Source organism: Myiozetetes cayanensis, unplaced genomic scaffold (genome assembly GCF_022539395.1).
Source record: "Myiozetetes cayanensis isolate MyiCay16 unplaced genomic scaffold, myiCay2020 scf4, whole genome shotgun sequence".
NCBI lineage: Eukaryota > Metazoa > Chordata > Aves > Passeriformes > Tyrannidae > Myiozetetes > Myiozetetes cayanensis.
The window spans coordinates 2,550,852-2,568,334 of NW_026087631.1; the positions used below are offsets into that span (position 1 = coordinate 2,550,852).

Consider the following 17,483-nt stretch of genomic DNA (forward strand, 5'->3'; position numbering starts at 1 on the left):
ATCACTACTGTGTATTATTTGGACAACTCAGCTACCATTATAAGTTAGGAAGCAACAATGGATCATGCAGCAGACCTTCTCTGTTTAGACAAACTAATCTAAACCTCCTTTGCAATGGATAAAATTCTTTATGCTGAGTAAAGGATATTTTTACTTAGCTTTAAAGACCACTACAAATTGAATTAAGCAGTTTTATCTAACCCTACAATAGCACTTGTAATAGTCTGAGTTGATTGACTGACCAGGCTCTAACACTTTATCTCTAAAGATACGCTCTATCACCAATATAAATCTGGAAGAACTTCACAAAGTCAAGAGATATGAATACAGAATGCTTCCAGATAGTAGCATTTTATATTCACCATACACCTGTTTTAATTTGATATAAGAGATGGTGGAGGGTACCAGCTCACTGGGATTTATACTAATATTAGTGAGCATATATGTCTCCAAAGAAAACAGAATGCTATATCCCAGGCTTTTAAACATACACAAACAGACAGATTTTGTATCCTCCAGAGAACAATGCAGTCTAAGCCTCTGCACAGTGCATCACATTCCCCAAAACATCACCCTAATATGAGAAAGAGTGAAACATCATTAGTCATTTTGGAAGCCCAGCACTCTAACTTACTCCATCTAAACTGACACAGTTGCTATGACAGTAACAGTGAGGAAATGCCACAAATAACATCCATTCTTGGCCATCCAACTCTGCCTACTAACCACAACAGAAAACACGTGACCGTTTCAACACTGCCGTGAAACCCATATTTAGCCTCTTCTTTTAAAATTAACGTGCTCCTCTCATATTCATTAGGTAAACTCCGCTACGCTAATTCAGCAGAAATCTCTTTTTAAAAACATTTAAATCCTATCTGTCTCCAGCAATACTGTCTGCCACACATTTAGTTTCGTAAACAGAAAGCCAAAGGAGGTCCTTTAGCAGTCTTCTGGAATCGCACTCACCTATCCTGGAAAGTAGGTATCTTAGAGGGGCACCGCAAATATTGCTTAAACCGAAGCTCGAACGCTTGCCCTATGGTGCTGATGACATCCTGGGCCAGGCCATCACAGCATTCCAGGATATGACAAGCTAAATGAAAAAGATTCGACACATGCACATGCAAATCATTGTTCGTGTTACGGTGGGATGCGCTGACCCGTGACAAAACACCTACGTGTCAAGTGTAGTTGCCCTGTTAGAAGCGTGTTAGAAGCAACAAAACCCAGTTCTGATCCAGTGAATTTCAGGCAACGGTGGCTTTGCAAAGGTTACATAAAGTTGCCCTGGTGTGTAACTGCCAGGGGCAGGATCACAAATCTGTTCTACTACTTTAACAAGTCCACAAACGCAAAAAATATAATAAAATTGCACATTATTACCTGAATGCAGTAGATTACGTAAGAATCCAAGCTTTAAGTTGAAAATATAAAATATTAATAGATGGTAATAACAATAAAAGCTTTCTTCGGTTTCCTCAATTTTATTACCACTTCAGTTTTGTATGTAACCACCCCCAAGCTCACAAGCTGATCGCTTTTTCCAAATTACAGTCTGAGGGAGGAGCAGTGTATACTCAGAATACTTTCTAGATCATGGGCCCTGACCTTATTCCAGGAATACAGATCTCGGTACCTTTTCCCGCTTCCCTGTGTGGAGACGCTCCCAGTAAATGGCTGGATCACTGAGGAGCGCAGAGCCTGATTAACTCCAGCATTTCCTCGTGTGCCACCTCTCTGAACCCACTGTGACAGATGCAGTAAGGAGGGAGGCTGGCAGCACGAGCTCTCTTCCTGTGGAAGACTGAGAAATCTTTATCAGGCTGTCTGAGTAGCCAAATCTGCCACAGTTTTAACTCAGTGAGTGGCTCAGAGGTCTTATGTGACAACATACAGAGGTGAATTCATGGGGAACTGACTCGACACTGCAGGGACACAGACGGGTGTTAAGAGCTGGAAGCTAAAGATCTGAATGAACAGCACTCATCATGATATGTGGGAAAGCCCAGGCAAATCAATTTTCCATATTCAGAGCTGGATGAGCACATGGTCTACTTGCAGTAGCCTGGACTGGATTTGAAACTCTGGTTATTTTCCAAGACCTACACAGTAGAGTGGGTCCTTGTTCAAAGTCATCAATTTGTATCACCCCAGACTGCTTTAAAACCTGAATATAAACTCTCCAGCTGAAAAACTGCATTTTAGTACATGCCTAGTGTCCAGCTCAGTGGAAACAAGTTCTTTGGATGCCAATGTCCTACAAATAAGGGTTTGTCACCACATTTGTGTGACACGATTTTAATTAACGTTACATAAGGAGATTAAGTAGGTTTAGAAATGACTTCTCAGAGGCTGAGAAGTCGACAGACATCTGAAGAGGCCAAAATAAAGGGCCAAGAATGTGCAGGTGTGGAATGCCTGCTGCCTCTTCCTCAGCAGGAGCTCACACAGCGTGAGGTGGCACCAGTCAGAGTGCTAAACAGGTACAGTGGTGTTCTCTTCTCACCTGGCAGCACCTGCTGTGCCCACCAGCAAGCCGAGGCAAATCCTGATTCAGGGGGCAGGCCACTACCTGCATGTTGAAGGTGGATTCAACAGCCAAAAATAGGACCTCCATGTGTCCAAAGCTGGAGGCAGACATCCCTGACTAGCAGCAGGATTTTCGCTTTCACCCTCTGCACCTCTGGTGTCAGCATCCCCATGAACGTGGACCAAAAGCAGTATGGGCAAACAAAGCTAAAATATTTGCACCCTGTAAAACTAGAGTTCAGATTTAAGGAGGCTACATTGCTCACTGCTAAACCTGCGTGGAGCTGAAATGAAGCATGAGTCATTAAGTAGTTTCAGTAGGTGACATAATGAGTAACCTGTTTCCTTGGATACGTGAATGGACTTTCAGCAGGTAGGAGATATGCTTCTTGTAAAAGGATGAGAAGGTTTGGCTCACACAGAGATGATTTTTTGTGAATGTTACAGCAGAAAATAGACAGCCTTTAGCTTGCTAGATCCAGAATACAAAACATGAAGACAGCTTTTCCATGCTTGGGAAGAAAAGAGTCTGAGATGCAAGCTGTACTACAGCACTGGTGGTAGTGTCAGTAACAGCAGTAACATTTTCACTAGATATAGAAATAAAGACAAATTCTGTTCTAATACAATTTGCAGATAACACAAAGAATGACACAGTGGCAAGTGATGGTGAAAGAGGGCAGTTCAGATCCCTTGATAAATTAGACCCTTTTTAAAAAAATGTGTTTTGATACAGGCCACGCAAAAAGTCACTGGTCTGCAAATCACTGACGTATAAACAGGAGTGGGGAAAGCACCCACAGGAAAGTCATGATGCAGAGGGCTTTAAGATCACAGCATGAAAGAATTTCACACAAGATAACAGGGCTTCACTGCAGCAGAAAGGGCTAATGATGAGGACAAAAGCAAGGAAGACACTAGGAAGGTGCAGCCTCTGCTGTAGTGGCAGCCCCTGCTATAAAGGTGTCATATACCCTTTTGAAACAATGCAGAAAGATCAAAGAAGGAGGTACAGAAATCATCAGCAGCATGAAGGATGTGCACTGCAGCTGGAGACCTACAGAGTTCACTGTCAATCTTTTCATAAAGAAAACAGAGAAATTACTTTCCCTAAATACACCAAAGGAAGATGACAGAAGGAGGTGTTCAGGTGACTCCTCAATCTGGGATAGACTGGCTCAACAAGGAGCAGCCTCAGGAAGTTAAGGCTAAACATACCCCATGTAAGATAGAAGGAACATATTATATGAAACGGTTTTTATCAAAAATCCACTCACACAGGAACAGAAAACAGAGCACAGGGCTCCTGCAGGCCGTACAGTGCAGACATCTACCATGCCAGCCCACTACATTGTCACTGAGATCCCTCAGAACAACCGAATCAGTCTCTGATTTAACAGAAGGGTACTGCTAAAGCAGGTGGGGTGGAGAGCAGCTCTGCACCACACATCCCACAGTCTGACACTGGAGCCTCCCTGAGGGGGGACACATGATGTTGTAACACATCAATCATTGCAAAGAACTGGACTAACTCCACACCTCCCATTCCCGTAAGTTTTCCAGGTGTTTCACCAGTATTCAGAATATTAGTATGTTTAGTGTAAGTATTATTTATTTATGAGGCAATGATCTCAAGTCTGGACATCTCTGCACATGGGCACAGCAGATTCTTCAGGTACCTGATATCATTAAAGATGACAAAATATGGAAGATATACTAAATTGGTTGTTTCAATGGTAAGATTGGCAGCCCAGGGTTTGCAGAGTTGGCATTTTGGAGTTAAAGTGCCTGAATTCTCTAGAAATCCAGCTGGAAGTACTTTTTGTTAGGCTTTTTTTGGCACTACTCCGTTCTTCTCTATGACTATCTAAACAATAAAATAGATTCTCAGGTATATTACACAATACTTCATATCTTGCATTAAGACCTAATGATGCTTTCTGCATTACAAGCAGGAATGTCTTTTGCACCTGTTATTTCAGACTGTAATTTACGATTCTTACAGTTTATTTTTTGAGAACGTGAGCTGTGCCTTAGCTTTTGAAGACAGTCAACAAGAAGGTCCCTGTCCCTCACCGACTGCTGCTAGAGCAATGCAACCTTGAATAAAACTTCACTGAGAAAGAGAGTTACAGCAAGTTGCCTGAAAGCTCACTATTTGGTAAGGAATGTGATTCTGCCAGGAAGAATTAGGCATGTACTGAGAAGACCTTACAGATTCAGCTGCCTCCTCAGATGACTTAGTCAGAGGACTGTTTAGTTCTTGCATGGTGATTGGGTGTAGGTAAGATTTAGCTGTTGCCTAGAAGCTCATGCAGCCAAGTAAAGCAAGTGTTTGATTTTAGAGATTAAGAGAATCAAAGTGATATCTGGATATGAAGAAGAGGCAAGACCTGTTCCAAGTTTGAGAACCAAACTGCTGCTTCTTATTGCTACGCAGTCTTTTCATGACTCTGTCAAAGGCAATCTTTTTATTGGGCTGCATTTATATTTTCTGGGAGAAAAAAAAAAATCTGACTCAAACCATGAATAATTTGTGTTTCCCAAAGGAAAAACAAATGTCAAATAGATATTTCTAACTTACCTCTCCGATTAACGGGATCCTTAGCTACATATGCAATATAGTCAGTTGTATCCTGTCAAAAAATTAAGATATCTACAATGAATGCAAAAAATATTTGCACTGATCACAGCAAAAGATCACAGTCCAGAGTACGTATATTCCTGTGGGTAGAGCCTGAAATGACATGTTTTGCTCTTCAGTTGTATACTAATTAAACCCCATATAAATGTTTATGGGTTTTGGTACTGATTGCACCACTTTCTCCAGGATGTGATCTATTCCAGGAATCTCTTCCAAGGCCTTTGAGAATCAATTAAACAAACTCAGCAGGATTTGGATTGGGCCTCATTTAGGAGGGGGTAGAATTACAAGCCCTTATTTTCAAACTGCCCAGAGATTTTGGTTCAGAACATAAATAACCAACTGGTTCTGCGGCAGAAAGAGTGGGGGTAACAGCCCTGCTCCCCAGAAACAGTGAGCAGTGGTATTTATTCTTGTGTGAAAGCAGGTTTGTTGCTGACTACTAGACCATGTGGCACAGAGGTGGTCAGCCCCTGCTTGGCTGGGACCAGCAGAATCCCAGCACGCTCTCCCCTAGGCCATGGGCTGCTCCTTGCCTCAGCCATTGCCACATGCCAGGTGGATTTTCAGGCAAGAGTAGGCAGAACATCTTCATCAAGGGTTTTTTGCTTGCTCTCTTGCCATAAGTGGTGGAGGCTTGTGTCGTCGTGCAGATGGAACAGAAAGGGCAGTGTTTCTGGGAAACATTCAGGCCACACAGCCTTGATGCAGTCATGAAGTCCTGGTTAGATCTGGTGTTTCCTGACATGCCTGGCTAGTCAGATACAGCTACACCTGAGGGATGCATGGGATACACTACAGCTGGCTGTATAAATCTATCCAAAGCCTTTTTAGGTGACTGACCCCAGATCACTGGCAATCTTGCCCAGATCTAATGCCATAACAAACACGAATCTGTTAAATCTGTTAAAAGACAGGTTTCTTTAGCTTAGCTTTCTCCAATGCAAGCAACACACCCCAACCACCCACCCCAAACAAATCACTGTGCTGCATGTCTGTACAGTTTCTGTCCTAAGGAGAGAGCAAGGGAAACGATGAAGCAAATTCATGGTTCTGGTGACAGATGTGTAGCCATGTCCCTTAACAGACTACTGGAAGACACTCAGACACAGCAGCAATGAGGTTGTCCTGTAAAAAAAGTGGAGAAGAATGGCCCTAGCATTTTGTCCAGTAATTTCTGGTGCATCCTGTGACACGGTGTCTGGGCAATGACTGAAGTGGAAATAAGGACGCATATCAGCAAGTAAGGGCACAAGAAAGGTGTCTATGTCTATAGCAAAAAAAAAAAAACACAGCCAAGATAAAGGCCTGAGAGTTGTTTCATAGTTGTCCATACTGTTTTACTGTTGCTACTCTCCCCTGCCTCTCTGTGCTGGTTTCTCATGCCATGCTCTGAAACTCTCTGAGGGACCAGCACATGCTGGGCATCGATCCCAAGAGACCACTACAAGGGAAGAGAGTGAATGTTTGGATGCAAAGTGCACTGTGCTATTTAGTTGCAGGGCCAGAAGGGCCAGAAATCAGATCAATTTATTTACTAGTTCAGGCATAGCTAATGGATGCGTTAACGACTGGGTAAATCATAGATCTATCTCATAGTTAGTGTGGACGTGACAGCCTGGAACTAACTACTCTTTATTTCCTCAAAAGTTCAGATTGAAGTTGACTATGACAAACCATTAAGGACTTAATGTGGGCACATTGCACAGTGTCTAATTTAGAAGATTCCCAACCAAAAACTACATGAAGATGGGCTGATGCAGTAGAGCAATCCTTGACATTTCAGGCCCGAGTACAAGTATGAATGAGCTGTAATTACCACCCCTAAGAAATTGCATCGTGGTGGTAAAATTTGGAGGTGTGGCTGAAACTGGAAAACTACTGCCTTCAGGGACCTCTGAGAGACCTGCCTTATTAGACCTCATGAAATCCTCCACTCTCGTATTTCAGCAGAAATCTCCAAAAACAGATGTCTTGTCTAGCAGCCTGGAAACAACCACCTGCAATTAGTATGGATGAAAATTGTTTAGTGTATCATAAGGAGGGGCTGAAGAGAGCTACAGCAAATCCAGAACACAGTCTTGGAAGTGAACTAAAAATGTTTTTGAAATGGTGTGTAAAAGGATTTGGTGGGGACATTTTTAAGCTGCCATGTACTGACACAGCCAGAAACTGACTCACTGCAAATGGGAGTATATATATATAGATATAGATATAGATATAGAGATATAGATATAGATGTATTCAAGCTTCTCCAAGACTGTGGAACACTTCTCCAGTGGTTATATTTTGAATAATATAAGATAATTAACAGTATGGGAGTGGGTGGAAAGTTGTAAAGATAATTTCTGTCATGAATGTGAGGCAGATATCCAGAGTAGAAAGGTGGATGGGGTAGAGAGGTGAGGGCAGTCTCTCTTCCTAATAAACCAAACTCCAAAATTCAAAATAAGGGAAGCACTTTTTGAAGAAACATGGGTGTAGATCTAGGTTCCTAGCTCACTATGGACTTTCTCTATTGAGTTTAAATTTCATATGAGGAGATAAGCTTATGGGCTGGAGCCCAGCTGTGTTTGGGAGATACAGTTTGGTGGCAGCAGTCCTCCACCAAGTGGAAATCACTGAGGGCTCATAAAAGTTATGCATAGATGGCCCTCTCATGAGTAAATAAAGTTGTGACTTAAATCACATCCTTGCATCTTGTCTTCTTCTACGTGCACCTAGGGCAAAGGAACCACCTGTTTTATGACCAAGCTTACGGTTTAAAGTTGTGACAGATACTAGATCACTAAGATGAACTTGCAGAGCATAATTAGATACTCACAGCTACCCTCTTCCCCCCAACACCAGAACAAATTCATGCAGTAGTAACCTTATCAGAAAAACAGCTTTGCAATTTCACAGGATCTGGTAGGATCCCTTCCACCATGCAATTTTATTTCCCTGGTAGCTCACTGACTCAGTAGCGTGATTTTTCTCTCTCTCTCTGAAACATTTGGAAGAGCTTGTTTACTCCAAATCCAATCTCTACTGCTGCTCCTCTCCTCTTTCCTGGTAAATCACTCTAGCAGTGGGCAGAGTGAAATGGTGCTTCCAGGACTTAGCATTTGGGATGGCAGATGGGCAGCGAAGAATCTTCTTACGGAGGCAGGGAACTGTGCTAATCACTCCTCTGCCCACTTCAGGAATTGTTCATTTACAGCACACACTGCAATCTGTTGTATTTCAAAGCTGCTGTTGATCCATATTTTGTTCCCCAAATTATTATGATATGGTGTCCTTTTCCCTTCCGTAACTGTACTGAACTCTGCAAAGCTGTACTACGACTGAAGACTGCCTTCATGTTTCCTGAGGACAGCAAAATGAACAGAGAAAGTGCCGAGGATCCTTACCTTAACAGGGTTGAACTGAGAGAATTAACTCACAAAGCAGGCTAGAAATTGCCTTACCTGTAGTACACGAGTGATAAATCATGGATGATCATATGATGGAGGAAAAGGCACTCATTCAATTAATCTAGGTTTAAAAGCTTTCAAACCTCTAAGGTAAAAGGTGAGCAATGTCAATATTTTATAATTCTCCCATTGCTTCCTGAGTGGCAAATACTTCTAAAGCACATTTATTAATATACCTTCAATAGACAGCTCATAAAAATAAGGAAAAGCGCAACAAGCAGGAATCTGCCCTTTGCTCCGAAGGAACCAAATGTGTAAAATTGAAAGCTGAATTGAAAACTGAAAGCTTTGCAAAACAAAAAAGTAAGATCTGGGCTTCCTGAAAGCCTGCCTTCAAGCCTCATGAGTGCAGCAAATACACCTGCAGGCAGTATTTAGTAGCCTTCTCAATGCACACGTGAAGACGTGAAGGGGAAAAAAAAACAACAAACAAAAAGCGTATGCATGACTATAACTGCAACATAGTCCATTACTGCAAAAAGTGCAAAATAAAAACAGGATAAAAATTCATACAATCCCATATGACTGTACTACGATACTCTGAGAAGCAAAGTGGTGCTCATCAGTTACTACACAAATGCTCTCAATCCCTCGATACTTTCAGTCATTCAAAGAGGAGAATCTTGTCAGTCACTCCCCTCAAAAAGAGTTTGATGGCAATGATCGAGATGAATTTATGAAACAAGAAACAGGAGCTACTGTGGTTGTATTTTTCTTTTTTTTCCTTTCTTTCAGTAGGATACGCAATAAATTCTGTCCCACAGTCCTCACAAAGCAATATCCGTGTGGGGGAAGGCTTCCAAAAAGTGCTTACCGGGTCACCTCCAGACGCAAAGGAAATGGATTGCATATGGTGGTTTGCTATGATCTGTATGGATCAGAAAGAAGAAGTGTGAGTCAGATGGTTTTCTTACAGTTTACACTTTCGATTTCTCTTTTGGTTTGTGTATGTAACCCAAAATCAAGGTCAAACTGACCTACAGGGAGTACAGAGAGTAGCGTAATAATATAAACAAACCTAAGAATCGATGAATCTATTCCGGTGTTCTTTAAAACGTGTCAGGACACTGCAAAATTGCTAAATGTGCTCAGAACTCCAGTAAATCATACAGATCTGTCAGACAGTATCTTTGGAGAAATTTTAATCAGCTAAGACTCCCTTTCTTTGTTACAGCTAATGATGAATGAAGCAAAAGGTCCTATTGATCAAAACATTTTTCTGCTGATGCCACTCTGGTGAAATCAATGAAACCATGCCAATCTGTACACCCAGCTAGGGTTCCTAACATTGTTTCCAACACACACTGTGCCATTTTATGTTTCAAACATCAGTGTTTGCAATATGCAAACAAAAATTTTACTCTGGCTGCACTGTAGCGTTGTGGACAAAATCAAAGGCATACTCCAGGGCATTTGAAATTCAAATTGCTTATGCACAATTTGAACTAATACAATATTTCTCTGGGAAGAGACAAATTGTCCTGAACATACAATACTAGCAGAACAGCTCTGCCATTCTGAGATTTAACTTATGAAATCTTTTAATAATGAAATCATGTAATAATCAAGAAAGAAAAGGTCATTTGAAAGAAACTTTCACTTGATATTTGAGTCACATAATGCATGCCAAGGAATTCATCTGGGAGAGGACAGGCCTCTATTTAGCGCCTCAAAGCATGTGAGAATAGAATTAGTATCTCAGTTTGGAGAGGAAACCACATACTTTAGAAAACTGGTTTTTGGGGAAAAAAAAAGGTTAAAATATATTCTCTGGGCTGTTTTCCCTATCCTGCATCTTAAAGACCTCAACTAGCAACTATCCTCCTTGGAAAGAAAAAACCCTGACATGACTTTCTCTGGATCTTGCTGCTTCATTAAGTCAGAGTGAGTTGATAACTATTTGCAGTGTTTCTTTCATGTAAAGAGCACTTCATTTTCAATAGCCCTGCTTGTCTCACAGCAGCCTCTGAAGATGTGGTTAGTTTTTAAGTGTTCACTGGTGAATTAGTGTTCCATTACTCATCAGTGAGGATTTCCTTCTCTTTTTCCCATAAAGAAGAATTAATCCTAACAATAGAAATGAAGTACTGAAGATCTGTTACACATTTAATATTGTCACTACTCTGACTTGTGCAAATAACCCAATCTTTTACTTCAGCATCATATAAAGCAAAAATTATTTCAGATTGACTCTAAACCAATTTTTCCAAATTTTAAGAAAACTGAAAAGTTTTCTAAACCATTAGATCAAGTCAGATTTTTTTTTTTAAAGGAATATACAAAGCAAAATCATCTTCCACTCAGCCCTGCTTAACATACTCACAAACTGTTGTTGCAGCATATGCAAGTGCTTTCCTTCTACCCTAAGGGCCAACAACGCTGTCTTGTCTTTTCTTTCTTTTCAGCTCCCCTGGGAAAAAGAGGCTATTACAGGAGTTCACAGCCTTCTTCCTCTGTGGGGCCTCAAAGGGCAAAGCTGCCGGGCCATTCTTATTTGCAAATCAAATGCTTGGCACAAACAAGAAACAGGGGAGACCACAGCCAGACTAGGGACCTCTGAGAAACCAGACGGTTCCCAGGCCAGCAGCACCCAGAAAAGCCTATATCTCGAAAAGAATTATGTGAGAGAAAGATGAAGAGTTTTGTCAGCTCAGAGAAAAGGCAAAACATCTGGGGGATGACTCTTCTCTGGGATAAATCAGTCTAACTACAATTCTGCCCTGGCACTGGCGGAAGACAAGGCGACTTCCAGGGTTTGGCACTTTCTTAGTAGACCTAATTAACATCAGGTTCCCGTGTTTCTGACTGGGGGCAACTGTCCCTGTGAGAAGCACTGCTGTGTATATTCCACAGCAAGGCTACAGACTACTGCAACCAGCCACAGCACTGCTCCCAGCGTCTCAGTGCTCACTGCAGAGGAGCTGGATGTTTTCTGAGCAAGGATAAGAACGACAACAAATGAATGAAAGCACAGTAATAATAATCAGAAAGGGTTTTTAGCGTACGGTGTACATATTCTTTCTTAATCTTTAATCCTGGCGCTCCGAAGGACCACAGGAAGTTTATTGTTTCCCTCCCCAGCTGTATCTGGGCAGAAAGTCGTGTGCCCTTACAGAATATGAGGCTGGCAGCAAATAGCACAGCAGGGACTGCGCATGTCCGTCTGCTTTCTCTCTGCACACCCTCAGCAAGGATTTTTCTCATCTCATACATCATTCACAAACCACTGCAGTGATTCCCCAAAGTGTGTCTGTTCCTTCAGCACAGCGAAGAAGAAGAAGAAGGAATAAGCTACTTGAAAAAGGCTGCCTTGTCTCTGTGAAAGACTGGCCTTTCACTGCACTGCAAAATGCCTGAGGCAGTATTTTTAGCAGTGCCTCAGGAATGGTTTGCCCTTTTAGACTCTAAATGGAAAGAAAACAACAAAACTGGGGATATACATTCAGTCCTTTAGTTGGTTACTCCAAGCACATCCCTTTTACCACCCTGGAAGTTTGTTATTGTACCCAATGAGAACTACCAAGACCAGAAAATGACATTTTATGTTATAGGTCTTATAAAAGCAAAACCACTCCACCAGAAACATGTCAAGAAGGATATCATTCATGACAGCTGTGCTGAATACTGGAATAAGCTGACTTCTACTATGATTCATATTTTTTATTTATTCATTTTATAGACATTATTGAAGAATAATAACTTTGAGAAACTGTTTGACAGACAACAGCAGGCTGTTCACCAAAAACCATACAAATTAATACAGAAGTTGCACTCACCTGTTTCGTATCAGGATTCATTAGATTTAAGCTGGTGGTGGAGATATTCAACATTATGCTCATTCCTGCAAACTGAAGATTGCTCTTTCCCAAGATGCTAGAAAGGGCTTTGCTTGGTGGCTGTGAGAAGGGGGGGAAAAAAGCAGATTTTTGTTCTCTGTTTATTCGGGATGACCTTCATTGTATGCAGGGCCTCTAAAAGGTTTATGACTTTCAAAGAACATTTACTTACAACGGCTGCTTTCCCCTGGAAATGGTTTCTCATTTATACTACTACTGCTCCTACTGATGATACTAGAAAGGCAGGTAGTCATCTGCTCTTGACCCAACAAAATAGGAATACATGACACAAAAGAAGACTTGATAGAAAATAGGGGGTTTGTAAGGCAGCAAACTCTCACCTTCACTAAGGGACAAAGTAATCAGACTAAGATGAATGCCTTCAGTCAGTATCTTAAAACGATAATGTTCTTGTTCTGTAAAAATAGCTTCAGCTCTTGAAAAGAAATCTGTTCTCTGCATCTGCTGACTCTTCCACCTGCTCCCCAAGTGGAAAGTGGGAGTCCAGGGAAACTAATGGGATGCTTACAAAATGGGATATAGTGTGTTATGGACTAGAGGACCTTTAAAGATCTCCTCCAACCCAAACCATTCTATGATTTTGCTTGCAGACTCCTTAGCAGTAGGTGAAAGCCCAGACACAGGCTAAATAAAATCTCAGTAGGCTGGGGCACCACACGCAGCTAAAGATTACTCCTAACCCCGAGAACAAGTAGAAAGTGTTGGAATGTAATAAGGGGGATGTAACAATAACAATAACTTTTGTAGGCACTTCACTAGCTCCCAGGAGGTTTTGTAGCAATACAAGTTACGTTGACAAAGCAAAATTCACAAACTTCTCACCTTTGACAGCTTTGCAGAACCACACAGCTGGAATGAGAACAGCCTCATTCAGGTAAACCACAACCTATGCAAAATCAGGGTGCCCAGCAGTAACAGACCAGGCCCTTCTACTTGCTGAATTTGCTCTGGTGAGTATTTATGCTGGTCGTTGAGATATAAAAGCAAAGCTGTGACTGGAGGCAGTGTTCTTCTGCCACTGTATTTGCATTTCTCCTAAGCTGCCTGCAAGCTTGGAAAGTTTTATTCATAGCAGGATGGACATGCCTGTGCTTTTGTAGACCTTAAAGTTTACACACATTTAGTTTTAGCTTCTTTTCTTTAACTAATTAAAAAATACACTACCTACGTCCTGCTCCCCTGTAACATTTGTGCTGCACTATTTTAACATTGTCATGTTGCAGAGCTGGTAATTCATTAACTTCTCAATAAAACAACTTATTTTGAATACTCTTGTATATCTCGGTTTTTTTCCTCAATTCTTCATGATCCTGCCTAAGGATCAGGTGCCCACAGCGTGGTTAAAACGTGAAAACACGCCCTCAGGAAGCACATGTCACCTTAACAAATTCGACAAGCCACTAGTGGCAAAAACAGGATGAAGGTATAGACCAGCAAAAGAGATCTATCTTTGACATCTAGCTAAGTTCTGTTGCTATTCCTTTTCAAGAACTAGTAAGCAACATCGCCTCTAAAACCTGTAATACAGCAAGCTGTCTCACTAGGCAGTTGGAACTCTGTTTAATTTACTTTTCCAATTGTGTCATTTTGCTGTCCAAGGAAACAAGGTACTTTTGTCTTTACTTTCAGTACTAAAACAAAAAGCCTGAGAACCAAGAAATGCCAACATGAGAAATTTGGTGGTGGGGAAATTTCTGAGATAATTTCCAATTGCACCATGACATATGTTGTCACATATGTCAAATTTCACCAGAGGAAGATTCTCCTGTGCAAACAAGTGTCATTTCGTCCCATCCCTTTCTACTGAGATCCTGCCTAGACGGTGCAGCAGCTGGGGAAGTGGACAGACCTTTTTGCTCACCTCCCCTCTCTCCTCCTGCGCCCAAGAACTGTAATTAACTGCTTTGCTTTCTATGCTTCTTGCCTTAGAGTTAGCAGTGTATCCCAGCTTTGCCAGCAGGCCTCTGGAAGAGCAGGCAGAGCAAGACTGTTGAGAGCCACCAGTGCATGAGCTGAGCCAAGGCTTACTCCGCTCCCTGCCTGAAGATTCTAACTCCTACCACACAAATAAAAATAAAAGCATGACAATAACCGTGTCAGGGACACACTGGACTCACCATAAGTGCTGGCCACTAAGAGTCAGCCACATGGAAAGGGCACAGGGAACAAAGGATCACCTCATATGTTCTCTCCGTTCCCAGAAATCAGTGATAACCAAACTCATTAAATGTCACCAGTAGAGCCATGCTCAAAGAACTGACCTAACCACTTTCAAAACTCTGTATGTTTTTTGGCTTCTGCTCTATCTTCCAGCAGCTTTTCCCACAACTTACTCATGCATTCTATGAAAAGCCATTTTCCCTTTTGTTTGTTTTAACTCTTCCACATGTGATCTACAAAAAAACAAACAAACAAAACCCCCCAAAACAAAAACAAACAAACAAACAAACAAAAAACCCACAAACCAAACAAAAAAAAAACCGGGGTTTCTACAGAAGCCACATAAAGGCACAATCTTCAAATCTTCATCCTAGATGTATTCATGGTTCCAGATGCCTAAAAAAGCAGATCCTGATGAAAAGGGCAAGCGACAGCATACTGTGGGTGAAAACAGCCAATACTTTACATGATTAATGATCTGCAATTCTCAGAGCTGCTTTAAAGTCACCTGCCTGCTGTGCCTGGTCTCCTCTGTGCTGAACTAAGAAAATAGAGTCAACTGCACTACAAGAAAAGAAAAATACCTTTCGTTTCTTGAAGGCTCCTTTGGCACCAGGCACGGCTTCACAAACACGACTGATTGCTTCCCTGAAGAGACAGAAAATAGCTTTATGGCAAATTAATGTGTGGATTTCTTCATTACGCTTCAAATGCACTGGAGAGAACAGCTTCGGACCATATTTCTGTTCACAAGTGAGGATAGTTAGCAGGTCAGTTAGCTTTCTCCTCAAAAAAGAAAATGTTTTTTTGCTCTATTGAAAAGAGATTTTTCTCACTGTAAATAGAAATATTAGTCTTAATGCCTTCTTCCAAGCCTCATTTTTGCACATTGCTTAACACCTTTTTTAAAAAAAAAAATGTTTCTTGTAATGTAAGAGTTAGAAAGGGTCATTTTTCTCACTGCTATACTGTGCATTTATCCAGTCAGAGGAAAACCACAAGGCTTTAGACAGTATCAGAACCCTAAAACATTCCTAAAACAACCCTAAAACAATATGCATGTTGTATATAATACCTGTGATACACAAAATTTTAACTGATATCTGTTCAATGCCACCTGAATAATTTATTAGTAGCCTTATTTTTATATTGCAAGCAAAGTTAATGCCAACAACATTTTCCTTCAGCTTTATAATGTCTCTTCATTCATCCCATTGCACTCGGGTTGACTGAAAGAAACGCACGTTCAAAAGTGATTTGAAGTTATACCCTCTCATAGAAGAGTGTGTACCACAAAAACCCTCGAAATCATACTGCTACAAACAAACCTTGTCGCTCCTCTCAGGATTTACCAGCTTATTTTCTGAACAGTCAGTCTGGTCAGTCTTTAGAATTTGCTCCTGTGCACACAGAGACTTTTCTCTGACCACGGCAAACAAAGCTATAACAGGCCTGCCCCGCTGATACTGCAGAGCAATTCCTCATTTCACAGGAGTGAGCAAAGGTGGCTCCAGACCTTATTTAACTGTTTTTAATATGTAGTGAGACTAACAGGACATTATATTCAGAGCCCAGACCATGTAAATAACACACACCTTATGCAACAAGCAAATAGAAAACAAGAGAATGGCAGACAGTGAACTACAAGCTAAAGAACAGTCAAAATAATCAAAACTTTGAAACATCATCTGGATATAAACATAAAAGGTGTTAACTTTGTGCCATGTGCAGTGTCTTTCAACTGTGCATTAGGTGATGACACAGGATCAACAAAGGAGTCTGGAGAGAAATTCATATACTGTACAGTATTCAATGTGTAACAGCTCAGGAAATGTCACAGGTTATATCTGGTTGCACTCAGTAACTGCAAGATATATAGTTATGCCTTGGGTGCTTTAACCTAGGGCTCAATCCAAAATTTGAATCACCTGAAAGAATCATATGACTTTATTATTTTTGGGGGGTGGGTTGTTGTGGGTATGAACAGTCCTTGAACCAGGTCTACAGTCCTGCCATTCTGAAGAAGTGTGAGACTTACAGCAAGAGACGGTCAAGAAAAAAGCTTTCAGGCATACAATCCTTTCTTCAGATCTAGAAGAGAGCTTGTTTGTTCCATAGCTTATTTTTTGGGGGTGTTTTTTGCCCCCTAACTTCATCTGCCTATCCAACAAAATTGCCTCTCACTACAAACCCTGCTTTGCATATGCACTCAGACCATTATGGCTACAACAGCACTCCATTTCACAGATCGGTGCTTGTACTTAGTTCCCACATTCACCACGATGTTTCTTTGACTCCAAGCAAGTGTTTTAGTTAAAGTAGTTACTAATTTTTCTTACAGAGCAAGTAAAAAGCAATTACTTTAAAAGAGAAGCTCTGATGCATCTCAGAAATAAGAGCACAGCAAGCATCAGGCACACTGATCACCATGCTTCCGAGACACAGGTTAGTCCTGAAAATGCAATCAGGAGAAATAAATATTATTCTTCTCAAAAGAAGAATTCACTAAAAATGCTTTTCTTCGATTCAGGACAAACAATCAGCCATTATGTTTTACAGAGTCATTCCCTTTGGCTCCTGAGCTAAAACTTGTGGTTTCCTGTCTCTTTCTTCCATGGAACCAAGTCCTTTGGAGGCAATGGGGTGAGCAGTCCTGGCCAGTGACAGTCTCCAGCCCACTGCTGTCTTGAGGACTCATGGCTCTTGCTTCACCAAGTGTGTCTCAGCTTCCCGGGCATTTTGTCTCCAGGTTGCTCTCACAGAGACATCACTTCATCCTCTTTGTCTCCTCCAGTGGTCCAGCTGGTGCACAGAGACACCTCACAGGTTCTGCCT

At 41.3% G+C, this 17,483-nt stretch overlaps 1 protein-coding gene across 7 annotated transcripts in view; it reads right to left on the minus strand.

Annotated features, from left to right (window-relative positions):
- SHC3 (SHC adaptor protein 3) overlaps positions 1-17,483 on the minus strand; it is a 59,071-nt gene that overhangs the window by 13,824 nt on the left and 27,764 nt on the right. For all 7 annotated transcript variants that reach the window (XM_050329663.1, XM_050329664.1, XM_050329660.1 and 4 more), the window contains 5 exons: positions 15,233-15,296; positions 12,408-12,527; positions 9,446-9,499; positions 5,117-5,168; positions 970-1,096 (listed from right to left, as the gene is read on the minus strand). In XM_050329663.1, coding sequence (XP_050185620.1) covers positions 970-1,096; positions 5,117-5,168; positions 9,446-9,499; positions 12,408-12,527; positions 15,233-15,296 — 417 coding nt within the window. The remainder of the gene's footprint in view (positions 1-969; positions 1,097-5,116; positions 5,169-9,445; positions 9,500-12,407; positions 12,528-15,232; positions 15,297-17,483) is intronic.